A 22,907-nucleotide genomic window follows, 5' to 3' on the forward strand; every position below is an offset into this window, starting at 1 on the left:
ACCATACAACTATATTCTATAACGATTTGTAAAAGTAAGGTTACAGGAAGGAAAACTAAGCATAACAAATAACATACAAACATTGCATACAATTTCTTTTTGCCACTTAACTACAGTGACATGTCGGAAGTCAACATCTGCTTTGATATGGACTGAGGATATGGACCTTATTTATAGTTTTAATGGCTCAGGTGAGAGGTATTAAAATTATAAATTATCACGCAAATATGGAAAATAGATGTCATTAATTTAAAACAAAAATAAAATTCCATCAATACAACTTGAAAATTAAAATCATTGTACTGATATTTTTATACTCGGTCATAAACATATTTAAAACTTTTTTGAGGTTTTAAATACTTAACGAGGAATTATTTAAGGGTCTAACTACGCAAGAGAACTATAGATATTAATGTCATGTAAATAATGGAAAAAAAATATGCTGCATCGGCCGGGAATCGAACCCGGGCCGCCCGCGTGGCAGGCGAGCATTCTACCACTGAACCACCGATGCTTCGAAGTACGTATCCGAAATAAAGAGTCATATATGTATTAAATCCATTACCTTTGAAAAAATATTTTTAACCTTTTTTTCTTCAAAGCCTTTTTTGATCAGGCATATAGTTTACATTTCAAACCAACTATTGCTTATAAATAAAAACATAAAACAGTATACTTAGTTAATTGTAAAGTACAAACGAAAGGGCATTAGATTTTAAATAATTTGTTTTTATTAAGAAATACTAACAACAAAACACACACACATTATCATACTTCTATGTGGATTAGATTATAAATTAAAAAAAAATAATTTACTTATTTAAATAAAGTCCAAGCATTTCTATATTCTATTAATATGGTATGGGATACAATTCTTCCCAGACTTTGAACCTGTCTTCAAACAAATTCTCATGGACTGAGAATTGCTTGTCTATGCGCAAGTAGGCTCTTTTGCTTGGAGTCATGACGGGCCATGTGAACGAACCGCTATCTTTTGGTTCTTGAGACTCTGCGCTGGGGTTCGGAATCCTGAAATGTAATACACATTTTTTTATATACTGTGGTATTTAATACACAGCTACTCCGAAACATACGTAATCAGTAAATTATGGAACAATTCCGTGGCATTTAAAAAGTGAATAAAGATAGAAAAATCATACTATTGTCTTAATTTTATTATTTTCTTTTCCTATTATATGTTTGTACTTTCACCTTTGATGCACAATAAAGAATAATAATAAAAAAAAAGAAACCAAAACAATCAGCAGTTAAACTTCTATGATATGTAATATACACTTCATATCACATTATGTGTGTTTTCTTTGTGAAATATCGCTTGCTTTAACGGTGAAGGAAAACATCGTGAGGAAACCTGCATGAGGAGTTCTCTATACGAAGTTTGAGGGTGTGTGAAGTCTACCAATCCGCACTAGGCCAGCGTGGTGGACTAAGGCCTAATCCCTCTCAGTAGTACAGGAGGCCTGTGCCTAACAGTATATCACATTTTATGTTTTTATTTTGCATTATAGTTTTATTGTATGGTATTGACTGATTGAGTAACATTATGTTTCAAGAAAACTGATTTAAATCCCACCCTGCAATGGAACGGCGACAACAATACGGTCAGCTGGTTGTGGATTAACTTTTTACTGTAAGTATTTTATGAAATCTCAGAGAAGTGCTGTTTTCAAAATTATTGGCATAATTGTGTCGACTGTCGACGGTAATCACCTTTCGCTAATCGGCATTCTATTGGACTCAATTGCACTTTCGTAATCGGGTAAAAAAACATTGCTTACCCAGTCTTGGCGAAATTGTACCACATCGCGGTCATTTTGTCCACCATCTTGGAGTCTTCGCTGTCTGATACCTCTATAGTCGGGAACCGATAACTCAATGAGAATACGTAAATGAGATCGTCGTGGTGGGCCACCGCTGAAAATAAGATATCGTATCAAAATATGAATACAAAGATGGTGCTGGTAGTAAGATATTTGTAACTTACAACCACCATTGGTTATTCATTTAAGTATCAGTCCCTAGTGTTCGAAATTAAAATCATTTTCCTGTTTAAACATAGCAAAGGAACTTTGAAGTATACAGCTAAGTAGATAATCATCGTCCTTGATTTTTTTTGCTTTTTGAATTAAACCCTAGACTTTGTAATCTGCAGACAAGAAAGTCCAGAGTTACACTTAGCTGGTGGTACAGGTTTGCTGGTGGTATGATATATTTTAAATCTGCCGGGATAGCGACCACTGTGCACAAGGTGTTAAAACCCGCCTAGTGGCCCACGTAAGTGTGTCGCGTTTCGATATCAGAATGTGTATATCTAGCTAGAAGAGGACGATATAATTGTAACGGCAGGCATAACAATATCTCACCAGTCGAAACTATATGAACCCATTCCCTTACCAGCAGTTGCGGCGGGGCTAATTTGCTGTGCCCGTATAAACTACAAATAATAAGGTACTTACCGACAGGACTCTTGGTGTTAGGGTCTAAGTAGTGGCTGTTGTTGCCTCGGTACCTGAACTCGCTGTAGTACACCGGCTGCGGTGAGTGGCGACACATCATATTGGCCATCCTGCAAGCGAGCAAACATCAAGATTACGAGCTATCCCACCCTCAGCCATTATTCCTGTAACTCAGGATTGTTTGGGATCATTATAATTAATTAATCATTCTATTGGTGTCAGAACATCGCTAGCAGTTAGCATGGCTGTGTTACGATGGCGTTATTTCTGTTTATGGATCGGCTCGGGATCAGACGAGTGGCTCGTCTCATTTAGTAAAAAAATCACCTTAAGATATTGAAAGTTAAGTTCATGATTTTCAGTAATTATATTGACTACCAGAGGCGCAAGGTGAAATATTCCGAAAGGGAACCCGGCACAACATTAGGTAATAGTATCCATAAATGTAAGTATTATGTAAGCGGCGATAGCCTAGTTGGGCGTGGAACGGAATACCAAGACGAATGACCGCAGGTTCAAATCCCAAGGGCACACACCTCTGACTTTTCTAAAATCATGAGTGTATTCTTTGTGAATTTATCGTTCGCTTTAACGGTGAAGGAAAACATCTTGAGGAAACCTGCACATCTGAGAAGTTCTCTATAGGAATTTCGAAGGTGTGTGAAGTCTGCCAATCCGCACTAGGCCAGCGTGTTGGACTAAGGCCTAATTCCTCTCAGTAGTAGAGGCGGCCCGTGCTCAACAGTGGGCAAGTATATAATACAGGGCTGATATTATTATTATTATGCATAAATGCTGTCAAAAATGATTCTAATCATAATTAGATACTACATAAAGGGAAGCCTCAGAAATCGGGATATACGGATTTCGGACCCTTAGCCACTGCTGACAGTGTCCTCCAAACCGCAACATAACATACTCGATTCTGATTGGCGGTAACCATAGACAATGCTAGTATATTTAAATGTGTTTACCTATGCACCGGAAAGGCAGTAATAGCATCTCCGTAAAGCTTGCCAAGTCCGTCAGCGGTGAATGAATCGTTCGACAGTTTCTTGTCATTAAGATATGCTGTTCTTAGCCTTTGTGCCTTCGTTGTGGAATTGTCTTTGGGCAGGATGAATGAGATGGGAGCAATCCGGTCCCATTCCTTGTCCATGGTCTGTAGTAGCGTGTTGTTGCGGAGTATAGCTGGAATATTTACGTTTATTATTATTAGTAACACCCATGAGTTTCAATTAAAAAGTGTTGAATGACATGGATTCCCAACTGAAAAACATAACATGATTTTTAACCTTTAAAAATTGTTTTGTTTTCTTATAATAAATGATAAGTTTTAAGAAGAAATCACTATGAAATTGTTATCAAAACATCGTAAGTAAAATTTTAAAACATATAATGAAAAACTGAAAATTCTGTTTAAATTGCCCCTCTTAACTATCAAATTACCCTCCTGAGCAGCGTGGGCCCCACTTTGGGAAATACTGATCTATACCAATATACGACACGGATATACTTACTGAACGCCTTCCAAAAGAACTCATCCTTAGTCATGCTGATGATATAAGGAACCGCGTGCATCTTCCCCTGCCTGATGGCCTCCATGGGTTCGAGCGGCAGAAACCGCTCCTGGCCGAAGTCTGGCTCTACGACGGGCCGCCACAGACTCAGAGGGTCATAGCCAAAGTCCTGTTAACCGTAGTGAAAAAATTATATACGTACAGCAGAGTGGCATCACTTTCACAGCTTAGACGCAGATCGTCTATCAAATGCTGTTATATGTTTGCTCTTTTCAGCATCATCATTCTGTCCTTATCGCACACGCTTTGCTATAGGGGGGAGTGGACAATTAACATTTACAACTCCTCCCTATCTTTCTATTTCATTCATTTCGTTGCGGGATAATGTCATATTAGTGTTCCCTGAGACTCGCCGAGCTTCACGGTGTCATGCGTGCCACTGCTGATGGCTTACAGGAGTTGTAGTGGTGGGTGTGAGGGCGGGAAAGTCTCATAAATATCGCACTCTGACTACGACATGGTGTGGACACTAAAAATTATTACGAATGTTGCAGATACGATTACGTTCATAACTCTATAAGATCTAATCGTGGTTAATGCGCACCAAAATAATAACCTGGGAAAGAACCCATGGCATTTCAGAATCAAATTTCCCACTTTACTCACAAAAAATCCTAATAAAGAGCCAGCGAGTTCTTTCCAAGTCTTGGTCTTTAGGCAGTTGTAAAGCTGTTGTTTGTCGTCGGTGGGGCAGTTGGACACCTTGGCCTGCTTGATGGCCAAGTCCATCCTGTCTGGAGGACTTGGCACTTTGGCCAAAGGAGAACCACTCAGTGAAATCCCTCGGTGGAATAGACCTATGAATATAAATTTTTATTACTGCAAACAAACGCTATTTTTGTTATAACTGTCGCAAACCCAACTCCAAGTAGGCGGAGCCGCGCGTAATAAACTATATAGAATACCTTTAGACATGGGCGATATCATATGCAGCAAGACGCTCAAGGAACCAGCGCTGCAGCCGGCAATGGTGACGAGGTTGGGATCGCCTCCGAACGCTACGATGTTCCTCTGGACCCACCGCAGCGCCACCACTTGGTCCTTATACCCGTTGTTACCTGGAGCATACTCCGTTCCCATCGCGAGGAAACCTATAAAAAAATAAACATAAGTTGTATGTAGTAGTTGTGTGAAGTCCGCGAGTTTATGAACCTAGTACTTCTAAAGGAGTGAATGGCATATATTGAAAATATATCCCAAATAAAGTAATATAAACTTAATGAACGGAAGAATAAAGGCTTAACAAAAATGGTGATTTCTATGAGATTGCTTTACCTTAATGTCGATCTAAATCTTTTTAAAAATGATACAAAGTAGTACCTAAAGAACCAATCCTGTAGTTAATAGTGACGAGCACCACATCCTTGTCCAGAAGGTAGTGGGGGCCGGCCAGGTCGCTGCGCCCCGACATAGAGTAGAACCCGCCAGGATGAATGAAGAATATCACCGGGAGGGAGGCGGAACTGAAAAAATATTACAATTATATATTATAAAGCGGCGATAGCCTAGTTGGGTGTGGAACGGACTGCCGAGACGAATGTCCGCAGGTTCAATCCCAAGGGCACACACCTCTGACTTTTCTAAAAAAAAAAAACATGTATGTATTCTTTGTGAATCTATCGTTCGCTTTAACGGTGAAGGAAAACATCGTGAGGAAACCTGCACATCTGAGAAGTTTTCTATAGATATTTCGAAGGTGTGTGAAGTCTACCAATCCGCAATCTAGGCCAGCGTGGTGGACTAAGGCCTAATCCCTCTCAGTAGTAGAGAAGGCCCGTGCTCAGCAGTGGGCAAGTATATAATACAGGGCTGATGTTATTATAAACCTGACTGCCTAATTATATATCCTACCACCATCTCTATTATACAAACTACGTGGGCACTGCAATATTACGCGTTTTTAATAAAATAATGACGTATTCCAAAACGTTAATTTGTGGGAATCGTAAAAAAACTAAATTCTGTTTGCGACTTTTTTTTCAAGTTGCTATAAAATTGAACTTATTAAAGATAGGTAAAAAATGAAACCTATAGCAAGGTATGAAACCTGTAACAAGGAAAGAAAAAAAAGGTTGCAAACAGAATTTAGTTTTTTGATGATTCCCACAAATTAACAATTTTGGAATTGGTCATTATTTTATTAAGAGTGCGATGTATTTTTGCTACTAACTAATATTCAAGCACATAAAGCCATGACGTTTTGGAATCATAGTATGGCGTTGTATTGCGAGGTATGACTACCGTTTAGGGACTCAATTCCGAAACTAAGGCAAAGTGATATTAAGTTTTTCTTCTCAGAATCAGCCCGGAGTCTGGAATATATACCCGAGATAGTGATGAGCTCGCCATCGTATTTGAACAGAATACACACGGTGGAAAGTAAGTACACTTTTATAGTTTCTGCCTATCCCTTTCGAGATAAAAGACGTAACGTGTATCTTTATATAAATATTGAGTTATATGGTAAATCTGCGCTGGACTAAATAAAAACATTGTAAGAAAGCCTCGATACCAAAAATTTTTCATAAGAATTTCGAAAGGACGTGACACCTCCCGCCCTAGGTCAGCGTGGTGGACTAAAATCAAACCCTTCCTGTAGATAAGCCCTGCGCTTAGCACTGAGCAGTAGACAATACAGGGATGTTATTAAAATGATTCTACCTATTGTTGGAGGGAGTGTAGACGTTGATGTTGAGGCAGTCTTCGCTGACCGGGTACCCCTCCCTGGTGGGCTGTGGGCACGCCGGGCCGTCGGCACTCGCGTCCACTGTACCCTCATATTGTAGCACTGGCTTTGGAGGCTGCAATGCGAAGGTAATTGATGTATTTATACATAACCTGCTTGCTAAAGCCTCGGATTCTGTTCTACATTTAATTAAATCGGAATCAAAAAAGCCCGCTGCCTTCAAAACAATGTGAGCTCATGCTGCGTAGATCGGACTGTCAACTACTAAAAATATTAAAAATATATATAATTGTAAAGTGTAGGTAGACATTGTAACTTTGCCTTTGCAGATCATCAACACTTCAGTCCGCCCCGTGACCATGAAGGCTGCAGTCTTCGAAACGTCGGGAGAAAGTAAAAATACAAAGAACCGCGATAAAATCCGTGAATAGTTTTATATAAATGTCTAACATCCGCGTAAATATAATAAATCATTATCATAACAAACATTCACTTGGTATTCTTATAATATGAAAAATAATTATAATAAATTGAAAACTGCAATTAGGCTCGCATAATTAAAATATTGTGTACAAACATTTGAAATTCACAAAAGTAACGATGTTTGCAATGCGTAAAATTTGCCTTTCTTTATTTCATTTACATAATAACACTGGAGGTGTGACTCGTTGTCCTCGAACTTTACGATATATTAAAAAGTATTATTTTTATAATAAATACTTCTATTGGGAAATAATGTCTAATGTTCCAAGAGATCAGCGCTAAAAGCTGCAACTTCTTTCTGTTATTGTGATATTAGATCACATTAGTTATAGTGTGGACAATAGCCGCTGTTTCTGATGCGTTAGGATCTCGTTCCACTTTGGCTTACTTTAATAAACTGCTCTAAGTCGTTAGTTTCTAAGTTTTTAACTAAGTAGTAATATTCTAGTTCATACTGCTTGCATTACGAATTGAAAAATCATGAGATCTAAAATATTGCTGAAATTGACTCTTCTGTCTAATCCTGTGCGTGAAAAAGTTGTGATGATGTACCTGGAATCTCAGCTCTCCCACAGGCGGCTCCGCGTACCTGATCCCGCGATACGCCTGGAACTGTCTGCCGCGCCTGGAGCTCATCCAGGACCCTCGGAAAGTGCCCGAAGGCGCACAGGTCACGGGCCCTGGCGCGCTCCCTGGAAATCAATCACGTCCTGTATATAACGAAGGCTAATTACCTACTTTTAAATCCAGAAAAATACATTAGAGAGCTTTCACACAAATTTTTAAACACGTAAAACAAACCACTTTTTTATCCTTCACTCAAGACAGGTATAATACCCACCTGTCACATTTTCGCTATAACCAACTACAGAGCAAACATACAACAACAATATTCCGCGGTACATTTTCCTCCTACTCGTATTCAACTAACCTGTTTGACATCAGAGCGTGTATTTATAAGTGTCTGTGTGTGATGGGTTATTCTGCATTCGATACATAAAGAAGTAAAGTTATATGTTTGAAAGTAAATGCAATATTATTATTGCCGAGTCGCGGGTTTCTCGGAACGTGTTACCGTTTGCAACGTCTGTTCGGGACGTCTGGGCTTACTTTTAAAATATCCTGGTATTATAGAAAGTAGTAAGATAAGTGGCAAATACATTGCTATGTTGTTATATGTGCACTAAATTAATAATATTATAAAAGAATGGACAATTGATGACAAAAAATAAAGCCCGGAGTTTCTTTCTGCCTTTCTTCTTCGCGTAGTCATCGCTTAGGTAGTTAGTGAAAGGCTGGTAGGTTAGCTAGGTTAGGGCTTTTATTGTCATCACCGGTGAGGACGCAACGCGTTCCTCCCTTATTGCTTATTTAAAAATACATATATACATAATTTCATTTCTTCTTCCCTGCCAGCCCGAGCTGGCTTCTTTGTTTACTAAGTATATTTTTCATTTATTTTATTTTCAATATAAATTGTCTTTGTTTATATAAGCTAATTTAATTAAGTAATAATTAAATATTCTCATGTACCTTGACTTATCATAAGTGCAACTATGTTCGTCTACGTAATGAATAAAGCATTTTTATTTTATTTAAAAAGTCTGTTTATAATGTGCCGGTTTGGCTTCAATGTATCGCAGACTTACCGTACTCCCAATAGTTTTAAAAATAGAATGTTTAATCAACGACTTATTGAGGTTGAAGCATTGACGTATGTATGTTCGATAGACATGAACGTCCATATAAACTATTTGTTCAAAATCTGAACAGAATGTGGCAACCAAAGCGTCACTGTTATAACCTATTTATTCACTCGAACAACAAATAAGTTTACTTATTTCACTAATATTTTTTATTCAAATCCAGGTTTGCACTTAGACTCGAGTTTTTATATCATGAACGCCACTCCGTACACAACCACAAGCTGTCTATATTGACCATACTAAAGTCAGTTTGAATGGATTGCAGTTCAATTCAGTTGAACACAGTGAATGTTCGAAACGCCAAAACCAGCCAAGTACATATATATCGATGGGTTGCAGTAAATAAATAATATTTTTAGTCATCAACCAAGATGATACGCGATGAATAAAACAATGTTTAATTTAAATTAGCCGTCGCCGCGTAAAGTTGTTTAATGACCTTATAAATAATAAAACGAATGGCAATGCAGATTGCACAAAACTCGTTTTGATATCTTATTAAGCAATAAACTCAGTTAACTATGTTTTAAATGTAGTGGTATATTGTTCAAACGTAATCTCTGGAACAGCTGTAGATAAGCAGGCGAAGTAAGAAACAAAACTAGTGCAGTACACCCGAGGTCTAACCGAAAACCTTTTGCACGGTGACGGATCGATTTTTTTGGATTATAAGTTACTTATTCCACCGACAATTTGTAGTCCGGAACATTTAGTAAAAGAAGATTACAATGGTTTTGTTTTATGTTACATTTAGTATATTATTTTACATGTAACAGTAAAAATTTCGAAAAAGAATCCGTTCCATGAAATAGTCTAAGAAATGAGTCAGTAATACATACCAAATTTTTTTATGGCTGTGAATGACGAGACTAGCTTGCCGTTCGCCTGATGGTAAGTGACACGACCGCTCATAAACAGTAGAAACACCATCCAACACCTTGAAATACAAAATATTGTTTGGTATTCCCCTGCTCGCCATCATGAGACGTGGTATGTTAAGTCTCATTATGTCCAGTATTTACACTGGCTACAAGTCCTTCAAACCGGAACACAACAATGACTGCACACTGTTGCTTGGCGGCAGAAATAGACATTGCGGTGGTACCTACCCAGGCGGACTCTCACATATGAGAAGTCTACCACCAGTAAATATATTGCAATGTACAGAAGACAACGTGTAGTGGGAATATCGGCCCATATCTTTCTTACGCACGTATTTTAATTCCTGATGACGTCACGTGCGCGTATTACGTCTCTTTTCTCGCTTCTTGACACTTTTCTATTGATATTCAAAAGACTAATAACTTGTTGATTTTTATCCGATTTTGATCAATCTTGCTGTATTATATTTTATAAGAGGAAAATTTTTTAAAAATGTTAAGAGCAAAAATGTTTCAAATACCCCATTCTGACATATTACGTATATAAAAAAAAAACTTAAATTAAACTTATGTGTTAATTATTATGCATTGACGAAGTTGTCCATCATGTAGGGTTATCGCATTATAGGGGGCGCTGAGTTTCACAGGGCCTGATATCCTTGGGTCTACAATAATTATAAAGTCGAATATTTAATGTAAGTATTCGAGCTTTCAATGGCATTATGTCGTCGCTCTCGATTTTCCTTATTATGTTCAATAGATGACTATATAGTAACGTCTAGATTGGTTCGAAATAGTTACTCACCCAGTATATCGTGTGGGGGCAAAATAATTTTAATTAGTATGTTCAATAAGTCGTCAGCCACAACAAAACCTTATCAAGATCTAATAGACTTAATAGTAGGTGCAATGAAATTATCAAGCCTACAAAATAATATATGGACATATTTTCACAAAGATTTTTTTACCGCAGCCGTCCTTAAAGAAACAACAAATTGTAACTATGTATAACTTATTCGAGATAGTATTTACTATAGAGCATACTTATAAGTGGTTGTCACGAATTGCACAACATATATATAGTTATTTTATAATTTATACTGAATACTGATATCGTCACTTATATTATTATGTTGCCTATACAGACTTGGGGGTAGTCACCCACATTGTCTTGAGTACGTCCGCACTATGAGGAAAATGCGTGATGGGAATACCATGTCGGTTTTTTAAGATCGCTGCGGTCGGAAATTATCGTTGATTTATAAATTGCAGTGGAAACTTAACAAGGGTACACAAACAAGACTGTCTTGGTGACGTTTTTGTATTGTAGAGTGTCTTGACAAAGTCTTCGGTTCGAATCCCGGGTCAGACCAAAATAAAAGTGACTAGATTTTTCTGTCTTTAAAATTACTTAGTCGTAGCTCGGAGTCAGGAAATTGGCGGAGTGATATCCTCGTCTTTCGGAAAGCACGTAAAGCCGTTGGTCCTGCGCCTGATCTCTCTCCAGTCTTTACCGTCTTATTGAACTATGAGAGTGAAGGAACAGAGAATCCTTGTGTATTGCACACACTTATGCACTATAATATCTCCCGCGTTGCTGATCTCCGTTGAGATTGGCTGCCATGGCCGAATTCGGTTGGGAAGGGAAGAAAATGATAGGATCTGTCATGCCAATATTTTATTTGTCTTCTATTAGCTTCAACAATTGTAGAAAGGCGTCTAGGCTACTACCTCTGATTCTAGAATTTGTTTTCTCTTTCATGTAGGATGGAATGAGCATTTAGAAAATGAGTACGTATATCAGTTGCGTTACTCTCCACTCTTTTGGAGATACAAGCAGTTTCTCATCGATATATATGTAATACGTACTGGATTTGGCGTTCCGAACATTCACTGTGTTCAAATGTATTCCATTCAAACTGACTGTAATATGGTCAATATTGACAGCTTGTGGTTGTGTACGGAGTGGCGCTCATGAAATAAGAACTCGAGTGTAAGTGTAAACCTGGATTTGAATAATAAATATTAGTCAAATAAGTAAAATTATTTGTTGTTCAAGTGAATAAATAGCTTATAACAGGGACGTTTTGGTTGCTATATTAGTTCAAATTTTGAACAAATAGTTTATATGGACGTTCGTGTCTATAGAATATACAATCAATGCAGTTTCTCGATCTGCGAGTCGGATTCAAGACTTCACAGTTCTCTACCCAAATTCACTGCCTTAGTAAAATAAACGATTATAAAAACAACATTTCAGATTAAATTATTTATTTAATTACCACAATATTATCACACAATCATAATTTATAAAAAAAAAGTCGCATTTAAAAAAACCTATTTAATATATGATGGGATAAAGTTCCTCCCATATTTTAAATCGGTCTTCAGACATGTTCTCCTGGATCGTCAGCTTGTCTCCAAAGTCCAAATACTTCCTCTGGTCAGGCTTCATGACCGGCCAGGATAATGAGCCCAGCTCGGGCGTGTCAGGTCGCGGGTTAGGGTCCCTGAAAATGAGAAGAAAGTTATTATATCTTTGTTTTGGCTCCATTTTTCTTTTTCCAGTTCTTCGCTTCTTTATACGACAAGAAACTTTGTTTTATAAAAAAGTCTTTGTAAATATTTCGATATTGATAAGTGCAGCAAAAGTAATTTCTTTTTTATATATCATATGTAATGTTCCTTCGTATGACTTTATAAAAAGCAATGTTGTTCGACTGTTTGTTTTTGTTTAGTGTAAAAAGTGAACTATGATTTGTAATTGCATATTTATCGTATCGAGCTGTATCGTAAGACGATTTATCGTATCGTAGCGGGAAATCGTACCGTCTTCCACTTACCCGTATCTGGCGAAGTTGTACCAAATGGCGGTCAACTCGTCCACCTTGTGAGAGTGGGGGCTGGAGGTCTCAATCAGAGGGAATTGGTAGCTGAGAGAGAACACGTAGATCATGTCGTCGTGGTGAGCAGCACCTACAGACAAGTGAGATTTAAGCATGGAAACATAGCATGTACGGGGTAGGCAGATGTCTTAAACAACATATAAACGATGCGGCTTCCTTGATATTAACTTTTTGTCAAACTATAAAATCAAGTGCTTATGTACACATAAAAGAAAATGTATTTGGCAAATAGTGTACGTAAAACAAGTGCTTAAAATGAATCTATATGTGTGTTAATAAAGATACAAAACGGTATAAGTATGTATGTTGCACTTTCTTTGTTTTAAGAAGGCACATTTAAATCTTAACATCATCCAAAGGTAAACTTCTAGATAAAGCCTGAAGTAACAAAACCTATTTGTATATCCAGTCACAGAGTTTTTATAAAATTATTAATAACACATTTGACTTGCTGTTATGTCTCATGTACTAGGGCCGCAGTTTAGAACAACGTCTAGAATCAGTATATAATCTAATTGAGAATGAAGAACGGTTTTACCTAACGGTTTTCCAGTCTTCGGATCCTGGTAGTGGCTGTTGTTGCCAATGTAGCTGAACTGGTAGTAATACACAGGGTGCTTCGAATGGAGACACATTAGGTTTGCTAATCTAAATATAACAAACAAAATTTAAAACAAAACTATAACTGCCATAGCAATTGACAATAAGCTTTATAATCTGATCATTAACTATCACCTAATCTATCACCTACTTCTGGATTAAAAAATCATACCCATAGCGTTAACAGGCTTGGCTACTGTAGCCAGTAACCATATTTTTTGTTTAGCTTAATCTCAAAAGCTAAAACTAGAAATATTTGTCCATGATTACGTTTGTAAATTCTGAAGTAGCTCATTATTGAGAATGTTTATATTTGTTTCCTAACTTCATCTCTAAACTTGGTAAAGTTCGCATATCCTTGTATGTTTTAAGCTACTTGCCTGTGCACCCCAAATCCAACAACAGAGTCTCCATACAGTGTCCCGAGGTTTTTAGCGCTGGCTTCATCGTTGACCAGCGGTTTGTTCTGGAGGTACTTCTCCTTTAATGTCTTCGCGACCGTCTGGATGTTTTCCTCTGGCAGTAGGAAAGAGAATGGAGCAGCTTGCTCGAATTGCGAGTTCATTCTGTCGGTCAGGGTTTGGTTCTGCAGGATGGCTGGAAGGATTTATATTTATTTTTTATAGATTGACGCCTTTTATCCTTGAAGGTTAAGCAGAGGTGCAACTAGTGCGTCCATTTTTAGTGTTCCGTCTCATGATGTGACTGGAGCCATTTATCACATTGGATCACATATCTATATTGAAATTTAGACAATATCCAAGTAAAAAAATGAAATAACACATATCTGCAAATACAGCAAAAGTACATTTTATAAATACATTTAAATAAGCTCACAGTATGCTTTCCAAAAGAACTCGTGCTTGGTCTGGCTGATGATGTAGGGGACAGTGTGCATCTTCCCCTGGCGGATGGCGTCCAGCGGCTGCATGGTAAGGAACCGCTCCTGACCGAAATCCTGCTCCACCACCGCGCCCCACAGACCAATAGGGTCTCCGGCGCTGTCCTGGTTTTGAAAGATATAAAATGGAGACCAAAAAACTGGTCGTGAATTTTGCTACGGATTTATTAGTTTCAGATAAGCTTTGAGCTTCATCGCTTGGTCTTAAAGGAGCAGTGGGACAGCATAGTCCTTTGTTATACAATTACAGCAAAATGCCCCACTACACCTAATGGTAAGTGAAGTAGGATCTAGATAGAGTATCGATGGCCAGAGCTGATTTTCCGTCGCTAGGCGACATGCCCGCCTGTTTGTAATCTAGTAAAATTAGGAGATTTCGAGGAAGGCATACGTATATTGTGCCGTGTATGGTGATTAACTCGCCTTAGAGCTTGTTGTTCTCCGATATCATTTGGTATGCAATCCGCTTGTCTGACCAGAAGAGTCACGATCATAACGTTTTAATAAGTTCTAAATACTGCTAATATTGATTTATCGAATGGTTTTCTCATTCTATGATTTAATCATTTAATTTATCGCAGCGTAGGCCCCTCACGAGATGGACCAACGACCTGGTGAGGGTCGCCGGAGTCCGATGGATGAGGGCGGCCCAGAACCGGTCCTGTGGCGCTCAATGGGGGAGGCCTATGTCCAGCAGTGGACGATTCCCAGCTGAAATGATGATGATTTAATCAAAACTATTTCACTTACAAAGAACCCTGTGAGTGAGTTTCCAAGTTCCCTCCAAGTCTTAGTGTTCAGGCAGTCTAAGATAGCTTTAGTGCTATTAGTGGGGCAGTTGAGAATCTCGGCCTGTTGTTTGGCGAGATGGAACTGATGTTTGGGTGTAGGCGCCTTGGAGACTGGAGAGGCACTCATTGATATACCCCTGTGGAAGAGACCTGAAACAAATAAAATGAATAGTAGAGCCAAGCTTGATTGCGATGACATTTGGTGATGAACATATACAGTAGGACTTTTGTATTCGGTAACTTTTTTCCGCGGGAATCACGAGCAAAATTATTAGTTTATACTAATTAAGATAATAGTAATTAAGCAATTAATTACGCTCAGGGAGTCCTATACCCTGTTATAGTGAATACCTTTAGACATGGGTGATATCATATGCAGCATGACACTGATGGAACCAGCGCTGCAGCCAGTGATAGTGACGAGGTTGGGGTCGCCCCCAAACGCTGCGATGTTCCTCTGCACCCAGCGGAGCGCGGACACCTGGTCTTTGAAGCCGTTGTTGCCTGGCGCGTATTTATCACCAGCACTAAGGAAACCTGGACAAAAATGTAAATGAGGGTTTTTTACCTAACAGATGTCGTCAAGAGTGAGAATTGGTCTTATCTATGATTTTATTGATTTTATTAAAACTTATAACGCGCCGCTATCCTAGCCGATGACATCGGGCGTTTCCGAAAGTATTCGATTGCGCGGGCAGGCTGGCAGAAGAGAAGATATGTCACGCGGCGACTATTCTATTATTCTCTCTGGTTGGACGTTGTCAAAAAATTTCTAAAATTGTATTCTGTAATTATTTTGCTAATATACTGTTTACTGTAAAAAGAGCGTTTAACAAACTATTACCCAATAAGTGTTTACAGATCTGTAACCTATTAAAGAACTAAAGCAAGCATTAATTTTAAGATTACAATTAATTTAATTTAACTCTTTTACACCTTGACTTGTTATCACTCCTTTAACTCTTTTTACTCCGAGAGGTTATTTCGTCCTTTAATTTCCGCCTCTAGAGTTCCCTCGCCCCTTGAATTGTTTTGGACTCTTAGAATTATTTTACACCCCGTGCGTACGTTACCTAAAGAAGCAAGTCGGTAATTGATGGCGACGAACACGACGTCCCTGTCCAATAGGTAGTGGGGACCGGCTAAGTCACTGCGGCCCGTCATCGAGTAGAAACCACCGGCGTGGATGAAGAAGATCACCGGCAGGGGCTTATCTCTGTTATAAAAATAATTATTTTATCAGCCCTGTATTATATACTGCCCCACTGCTGAGTACTGAAGAACAGTATACTTTGATGAGTACCACGTGCGCACCACGTAGTATCTAATGACTTACAAAATGGTAACGCCCTAATATTGTTGAAAATAAATCCATTTTGTGGTCAACGAGTCTGTCAAACTAGGAAAACCACGGGAGTGATTCACTTTCACGCAAAGATTTGTGCATTTTGTGATTTCCTAAATCATAGGTAGAGAAGACAATTTGACCCATTTGTTTTGTTGTATTTGGGAATTCATTATATCTTACACGGACACAATTCTTGTAAACGAGAGTTGGTTACATATAAGTCCCAATTTCCACTTTTAATTATAACAATATAAAAATTTGCTTGCATTTATTTCATAGAGATATTGGTCTTTTTCTTAAATCTAATTGAAATCAGCAGTAACAAACCAACATATTGAATGCTTAATAATATCATAAATATGAAAGTAACTCTCTGCCTATTTGGTCACGGTAAAAACTCTGAACCGATTTTAACGAAATTTTACCAATTTTTGAACAGCAAGAAACGACACAAGCTACTTTTTTGACGTAAACCAAAGTCCAAAAAGGCGGAGCAGTGGTCAAAAGCTATTTTAAAATACTCACACTTTGTTACTAGGCGTGTACACATTGATGGTTAGGCAGTCCTCATCGACGTAGTACTCTGGCCCGGACCACTGGATGGGCAGGGGACACGCTGGGCCTTCCTTACTCGCGTCCACCACATCTTTATAACGCACCATGTCTTTGGGGAGGCTGTAAGGGATATATTTACGGGTAAAATACGGTGCTAACTCAGGGACTTTTTAATATAACAGGGCGGCATAATTGTGATGTTTGACGAGGGATACACAACTCTCGACAGTCGACACAGCTGGATCCAAGTCCACTTACCATGAGGTGCAATGGAGTGCCTTACCCGTGCCATATACAATAAAACCATAATTTTCTATTACTGCCTATAGCCAGCCATAAAATAAAACCATAATTTTTCATTACTGCCTATAGCCAGCCATAAAATAAAACCATAATTTTCTATTACTGCCTTTGCCGTCCGTCTACTGAACTGACGTGAGGCTATGGCCAGCGTCAGCAAGGAGATTGACATTGTCCCCGTAGATAGCAAGATTAAGATCGAATGCGTTACATAACACCTATCATAGCTGACGGAATGAAGGCCAGAAAATCCCACCTTAAAAGCTTTATGTTCTGTATGCTTTAAAAAACTCGCAGGATATCGCTGGATCCAAGCCGCTTCTAACGGGTAGGGCTGGAAAAGTTATGGGAGGCCATATTCGGTAGAGGACTTCTTGGTATTGATAATGAAGTGCGGCGTACGCATCACTTACATCACGCCTTTATCTCTGACGGATTAGGCAGATGCAGACATGGCACCCACAATGTGTTTCGTTTTATGGCGAACCTATCGTTATATCGGACACAAATATTTGACTCTGCGGTGATATTAAGCAGGAAAGACCAATGTCCTTGCTTGACCCGGATTACACACGGGATTTCAACGCGGTTTTACCGCAATTACGCGATCAAAGCATGCGTGCAGGATTAAATAGCACAAACCTGGAATCTTAGCTGTCCAATGGGCGGCTCCGCGTACCTGATCCCACGGTACGCCTGGAACTGTCTGCCGCGCCGGGTGCTCATCCACGACCCTCGGAAAGTGCCCGAAGGAGACGTCGTCACTGGGCCATCGTCAGGTTTTTGGGTCGGTGCCACTGGTGATGAATATAGACATTTATTTTTGAAAGGGAAAATGACTCCACTGGTAAGAATGGAGTCGAAATAACATTTTCAAGAGAAGAATGGTAAGTGGAGCGGCGTCCAAGTATTCAGGGTGGATTCTTAGCGACGTTACTAAGTATTAATTAATAAAATAATCAATAATAAAGTAATAATGTTGAAATATAATTACTTAAGGGATTTTAATGTGATAAAATTTTAGTTTTACTTCCGACATTCGAAGACTTTGTATCCTTCATGGTTACGACTGACGAGACGGATAGTGTTCATGTTTCGCGTAAACATAAGAGGTTATTTTTGTTTACAGTTACTTACATTGAATATATTCTTTGTAAAATATAATTACAAATATTTTTGGTTATTTTTTTAATATCAGTTTTTCCTATTTGTTTGGTAATATATCAAAAAAATTAGTTATGTTAGTTAACTTTTATTTTCATGATTATCACTAGCTCCATCCATTTGCAAAATAATTATCCCTTGCCTTTCCATTGGAACGGGCTACAATATTATGTCGACGCTATGCTGTAGCAGAGCTGAGAACGTAACGAAGATGCTTTTCTACAATCATTAACGCTAATAGATATAAAAATCGAAAATGACGCTTCAATAGTATTTAGTTTTACAGAGTTCATTGACAGTCCATGAATACTAAAAAACTTGCATTTAATTTGTGTGCATAAATTAAGTAAATTGCTTAAGATAAGAATAATTAAATACCCAGGATAAAGAAGTAAAAAAACTATTATGCAGCATTGTGGTACCGTGTATGGGCTTTGCACCGAGACGACCTCTATTCGATTCCCTTTCGGGACATTGAACCAGAGGCGAGCTTCGGAGACTGCGAACGGGGCGACCGACCATGCCGTCAAGAGACCTCACGCTTGCATGAGGCACAAAGCAAGCAGGTAAAAAGGCCTCAAAAAAATCTGCGGTCCAAAACCTCACATTAATTAAAGAACTACAACATTAAAACGGCGCATTAACCAAAACGTAAATCATATTTCTGCAATATATTATCTATACTTCGGCTCTTGATTTTTTTTTATAATTTAGATATCGTTTTATTAATTTTATAATGAAAATATGTCTTTCTAAAGAGCACTCTGGAAGGAACCACGTACGATGTTTCCTATGCGCTACGTTTAAAACTTCTTCAAACGATAAATTTCAGATATGGCTTCGGCCTTTAATTTGTAATAAAAAGACGTATAAAAGAAAGGAAAGACTAGACTGTATGACTGAGAGCCTTTGCCTTCTCCTTCAGGAGTAAATCAAACAAAAAAAAAACGATATAACATGTGCGTAATGCTAGGCAACGCCTTGGCTAAGAGGAAAGCCTCTTCCCTTGCTGACATCCATAGGCGACGGGAACCACTTGCCATCAGGTAAACGGTTGCCTCGTCTGTCTTTAAAGTCAATAAAAAATCCTGCGATATAATGTGCGATGTAATATTGTACCTGCCGTGCGTAGTGGCCTTTAGTCTCGACATTCATGATTACGTACTAAATATTTTTAAGTATATTTTAATGCCAGTACGGCAAAGTGATCCCACTGGACCTCATGGTTATGGGAGTGAGTCACGGTCAACTGACGAAAGATGATTACCCCTTGACAGTTTATACAATTATGCCGGCCTGTTGGAACCGGATATACACAGGCTGATCCCGGAACGTGGCACTTACATAGGCTATTATAGCGGGTTTTAACACCTTGTGTCCGGTGGTCGCTATCCGGAGGGATATAAATATATTCTACCATCAACAATACGTATCCACTGCTTTTGCTACACTTAGAAAATGTATAGAAATCTTACTTAGTCCTAATTTATTCCGTAATATTAATCCGTAGTCCAATAGGATTTATTTGGTTCTTACAGAGTGTAGGAATCAGGTCGAAATTGTAATACCCGGTTCTTCCTTTTCATTATTTAATTTTTTACTTTTCTAGAGGCCAGTTCACACTTCTCAAGTAACTTTTATATAATGATTTCTTATGTTTACGCGAATGTTAGACATTAAAATTAAAATTAATTTTAATAACTTTTGTATAACAATTATTGTATTAAACAGCTAAGTAAAATTACCCGTTATATTGACAATTATTTGGGAGCATAGATTAGAGTATGTCTTCTGTATTTGATCGGTTTATACGTTTATGTGTCGAGTAGCATTTACTCAGAAATTTTAAAACAGACCTCAATACCGTAGTATAGTCGTATAAGTATTGTTTATTGTTAAACTGACCTGCAGGCGCCTTGTCACATCCTGCGCGTACAGCGACCAGCGCCACGGCGACCAACACTATTTGCGACCACATCTCGCGATGGTCACACACACATTAACCCTTGGTGACTAGTTACTCATATTTATATCAACAGCTTGGGTTATTCTCAAACCGACACTAATTATGCAAATGTATAAATGAAAAGGTTTGTGGAATGTGTTCTTGATGTTTGCTAGAAATCGCTGAATTTGTTGTAATTTGGGAGAAATAGACTAAAGGATTAATGTACTTACATTTATTTATTTCTTTATCTATTTATTGACTCTTTATTGCAGCACAGAGAAAAAAATATACAAAGTAGAAAAGAGACAAAAGGCACATGTACAAATGGCGGTCTCATCGCTCTAGGCAATGTCTTCCACACAACCATGTTTATAACCATGGTTATAAAATGAGGAATAGAAAGAGAGATATACATACATAAATACACATATAACATATCTACATAATTACATCTACATTCTGTCTTCGAGAAGTATTCCGGGTCATTTATTTCGGAAAATCTTTGCACTTGGACGAAACGTGCTAGTTAACTATATGGGGATTTAGGCGTCGCGCAGACGTTCTTGTAAACAATACATTATGAAACGGACGATTGCTTAAGTGACTTCAGCAACTAACAACAGCCAGCAGATGACTTGACTTTCGCGGGACGTCCACGTCAACGGAAGTTGCACCAAATGCGACCTTAAGAGACATGAAGTCAAATCCATTATCTTAATGATTTCTTAAGTTTACGCGAATGTTAGACATTTAAATGAAACTATTTTACGAATTTTATCGCGGTTTTAATATTTTTCTTTTCTCCCGATGTTTCGAAGACTTTGCAGCCTTCATGGTCACGGGGGGGACTGAGGTGTTGGTCATCCGCAAAGTCAGAGTTACAATATCTATCTACATTTTATAAATATACAACTTTTAAATTGTTTAGCTATTGGTGGTCGGATGTACGCAGAATGAGCTCACAGTGTCTTGAAGTCCATTATCTTGACATGCGCGAATGCCTGCTAATGGCTTAAAGAACATGGAATAAGATCTATTTTCATAACAACCGCAAAACTGTGAGATAGTAGTGTTTCTAAATCTTGTGTTATCGTGTCGACGCGCTCTGTTTTCATAATAGGATCATTGCCAAGTTCAAGGCTAGTCTATTCTCGATACGATAAGGAAAAAACATTAATGTTTACTAACACATCGGCTCGAATATTAATGTTTGAGGGGAATACCCGTCTTAGAATAGTCAGTATTAGATGATAATGAATTTATGAATTTAATCATTTTTGTTTTTAGAGACAGATTTACGTCTCTCTATCTTGCAAACAATATTTCGCCAATATCAATGATTTTATATAGTTATTAGATGATATTCGCGGCTTAGCTCGTGTGAAAAAACTTTCCGAGTACAAAAGTCCATAAAACATTATATTTACATTGTAGGCACGATTCATAACGTCCCCTACACAACACCAGCGCCATCTATTTAAAAAATCTGATTAAAAGGCCATTATTCCCCATCGGAGCTAATTACCGTGATAAAAAGTAGCCTATATGTCCATTCATGACATTATCTATGTATGTGCTAAATTTTATCTAAGTCGGTTTAGCTGTTTTTGAGTTTACTTCTAACAAACATCCAATCATTTTCACAAACCTCATTTATAATATTATTGGATAGATAGATTTAAATTAAAATTTTAATTTAATTTAAATTTAGTTCATTGTGATCGGATTGAGAGAATACAAAAAAAGTTATTAAGACATTTAGCTTATAGATTTAGGCCACCCAAACATGTCAAAACTTACACTGATAAAATTAAATACTTTGAAATGCAAACTTTGAAAAAGAGACGTGATCAACTTAGTTTGATGCTTTTGTATAAAATAGTCAACGGTGATATAGATTGTCCACCTCTTCTCAATAAATTCTCTCTCTAATGTACCTACTAAAATCCCTAGATATCCACGTCCCTTATTTAATTGTAGATTCAGCCGAACTAACCTTGGTAGCCACTCGCCTGTCCCTCGCTTATCCCGATTATATAACCGAATTGTAGAAAAATCTGATTGTATTGACATATTTAACGACTCCTTCCTATCTTCAAAAGAAAATATTGAACTCGCTTTTGAAACCTAAATTCAGTTTTATATTCAGTCTTATATTTAGAATATACTGCACTTATGGTGCAGCCAATTGATAATTGTTATGTATTTAAAATGTTCATGCTGTGACAGCCTGTAATTGAAACAGCACTGCAGAAATTACTTACCGAATTCTTAAAAAAAAAACTATGTAAAGTGTATGTTTTGTTGGCTGTACAAATAAATAAATAAATAAATAATTCATTGGCTGAGATTATAATAGCCATCCGTCTTGTGATAGAGGATATATACATCGCCATATCGGGCACAAATTCTCAATTAATTAAGGTGAGTTTTAGGTGTCTATAATCTCATCCTAACCCTTCATCAGACCCGGAAATCGAACTTAGCATCTCATAGTTCACGACTTCGAACTTTTGAAAAACCAAAAGCCATGGTTTGTTTTAGGTTTCTATATAAAGTTAGATCGGAGACATAAATTTAA

The 22,907-nt window shown here is 37.9% G+C and overlaps 3 protein-coding genes and 1 non-coding gene across 4 annotated transcripts; all 4 read right to left on the bottom strand.

Moving 5' to 3' along the window:
• Positions 1–443: 443 nt before the first annotated feature.
• Positions 444–514, bottom strand: Trnag-gcc. Its single transcript has one exon. It is a non-coding gene; the product is annotated as a tRNA-Gly (tRNA).
• A 318-nt stretch (positions 515–832) lies between these two features.
• On the bottom strand, positions 833–8,141 carry LOC115447402 (esterase FE4). The gene is made up of 11 exons (XM_037447322.1): positions 8,068–8,141; positions 7,779–7,918; positions 6,719–6,858; positions 5,378–5,520; positions 4,963–5,148; positions 4,664–4,854; positions 3,998–4,166; positions 3,452–3,668; positions 2,478–2,587; positions 1,800–1,935; positions 833–1,029 (listed from the first exon to the last, which is right to left on the bottom strand). Exons 1-11 carry the CDS (start codon positions 8,129–8,131, stop codon positions 852–854), a joined length of 1,674 nt encoding a protein of 557 aa, XP_037303219.1. The 5' UTR covers positions 8,132–8,141; the 3' UTR covers positions 833–851.
• A 3,926-nt stretch (positions 8,142–12,067) lies between these two features.
• LOC119193691 (esterase FE4-like) lies at positions 12,068–17,029 on the bottom strand. The gene is made up of 9 exons (XM_037447317.1): positions 16,885–17,029; positions 16,085–16,227; positions 15,363–15,548; positions 14,971–15,161; positions 14,157–14,325; positions 13,700–13,916; positions 13,258–13,367; positions 12,657–12,789; positions 12,068–12,323 (listed from the first exon to the last, which is right to left on the bottom strand). Exons 1-9 carry the CDS (start codon positions 17,019–17,021, stop codon positions 12,155–12,157), a joined length of 1,455 nt encoding a protein of 484 aa, XP_037303214.1. The 5' UTR covers positions 17,022–17,029; the 3' UTR covers positions 12,068–12,154.
• Positions 17,030–17,824: 795 nt separating this feature from the next.
• On the bottom strand, positions 17,825–20,387 carry LOC119193692 (acetylcholinesterase-1-like). Its single transcript, XM_037447318.1, has 2 exons — positions 20,284–20,387; positions 17,825–18,011 (listed from the first exon to the last, which is right to left on the bottom strand). Exons 1-2 carry the CDS (start codon positions 20,354–20,356, stop codon positions 17,842–17,844), a joined length of 243 nt encoding a protein of 80 aa, XP_037303215.1. The 5' UTR covers positions 20,357–20,387; the 3' UTR covers positions 17,825–17,841.
• Positions 20,388–22,907: the final 2,520 nt, after the last annotated feature.

Source organism: Manduca sexta, unplaced genomic scaffold, assembly GCF_014839805.1.
Source record: "Manduca sexta isolate Smith_Timp_Sample1 unplaced genomic scaffold, JHU_Msex_v1.0 HiC_scaffold_922, whole genome shotgun sequence".
NCBI lineage: Eukaryota > Metazoa > Arthropoda > Insecta > Lepidoptera > Sphingidae > Manduca > Manduca sexta.

What these genes read in the sequence shown, in the direction of transcription:
- LOC115447402 (XM_037447322.1), bottom strand. Translation starts at nt 8,131, where the DNA reads ATGTACCGCGGAATATTGTTGTTGTATGTTTGCTCTGTAGTTGGTTAT. An exon ending in GATATCGCCCATGTCTAAAG is followed by an intron (nt 4,855 to 4,962) that starts GTATTCTATATA and finishes TTATATTCATAG; the next exon opens with GTCTATTCCACCGAGGGATT. An exon ending in GTTCTTTTGGAAGGCGTTCA is followed by an intron (nt 3,669 to 3,997) that starts GTAAGTATATCC and finishes TAAATATTCCAG; the next exon opens with CTATACTCCGCAACAACACG.
- LOC119193691 (XM_037447317.1), bottom strand. Translation starts at nt 17,021, where the DNA reads ATGGTGCGTTATAAAGATGTGGTGGACGCGAGTAAGGAAGGCCCAGCG. An exon ending in ACTCACTCACAGGGTTCTTT is followed by an intron (nt 14,326 to 14,970) that starts GTAAGTGAAATA and finishes TTTCAAAACCAG; the next exon opens with GACAGCGCCGGAGACCCTAT. An exon ending in GTTGGATTTGGGGTGCACAG is followed by an intron (nt 13,368 to 13,699) that starts GCAAGTAGCTTA and finishes TGTTATATTTAG; the next exon opens with ATTAGCAAACCTAATGTGTC.
- LOC119193692 (XM_037447318.1), bottom strand. Translation starts at nt 20,356, where the DNA reads ATGTGGTCGCAAATAGTGTTGGTCGCCGTGGCGCTGGTCGCTGTACGC. An exon ending in ATGTGACAAGGCGCCTGCAG is followed by an intron (nt 18,012 to 20,283) that starts GTCAGTTTAACA and finishes ATTCATCACCAG; the next exon opens with TGGCACCGACCCAAAAACCT.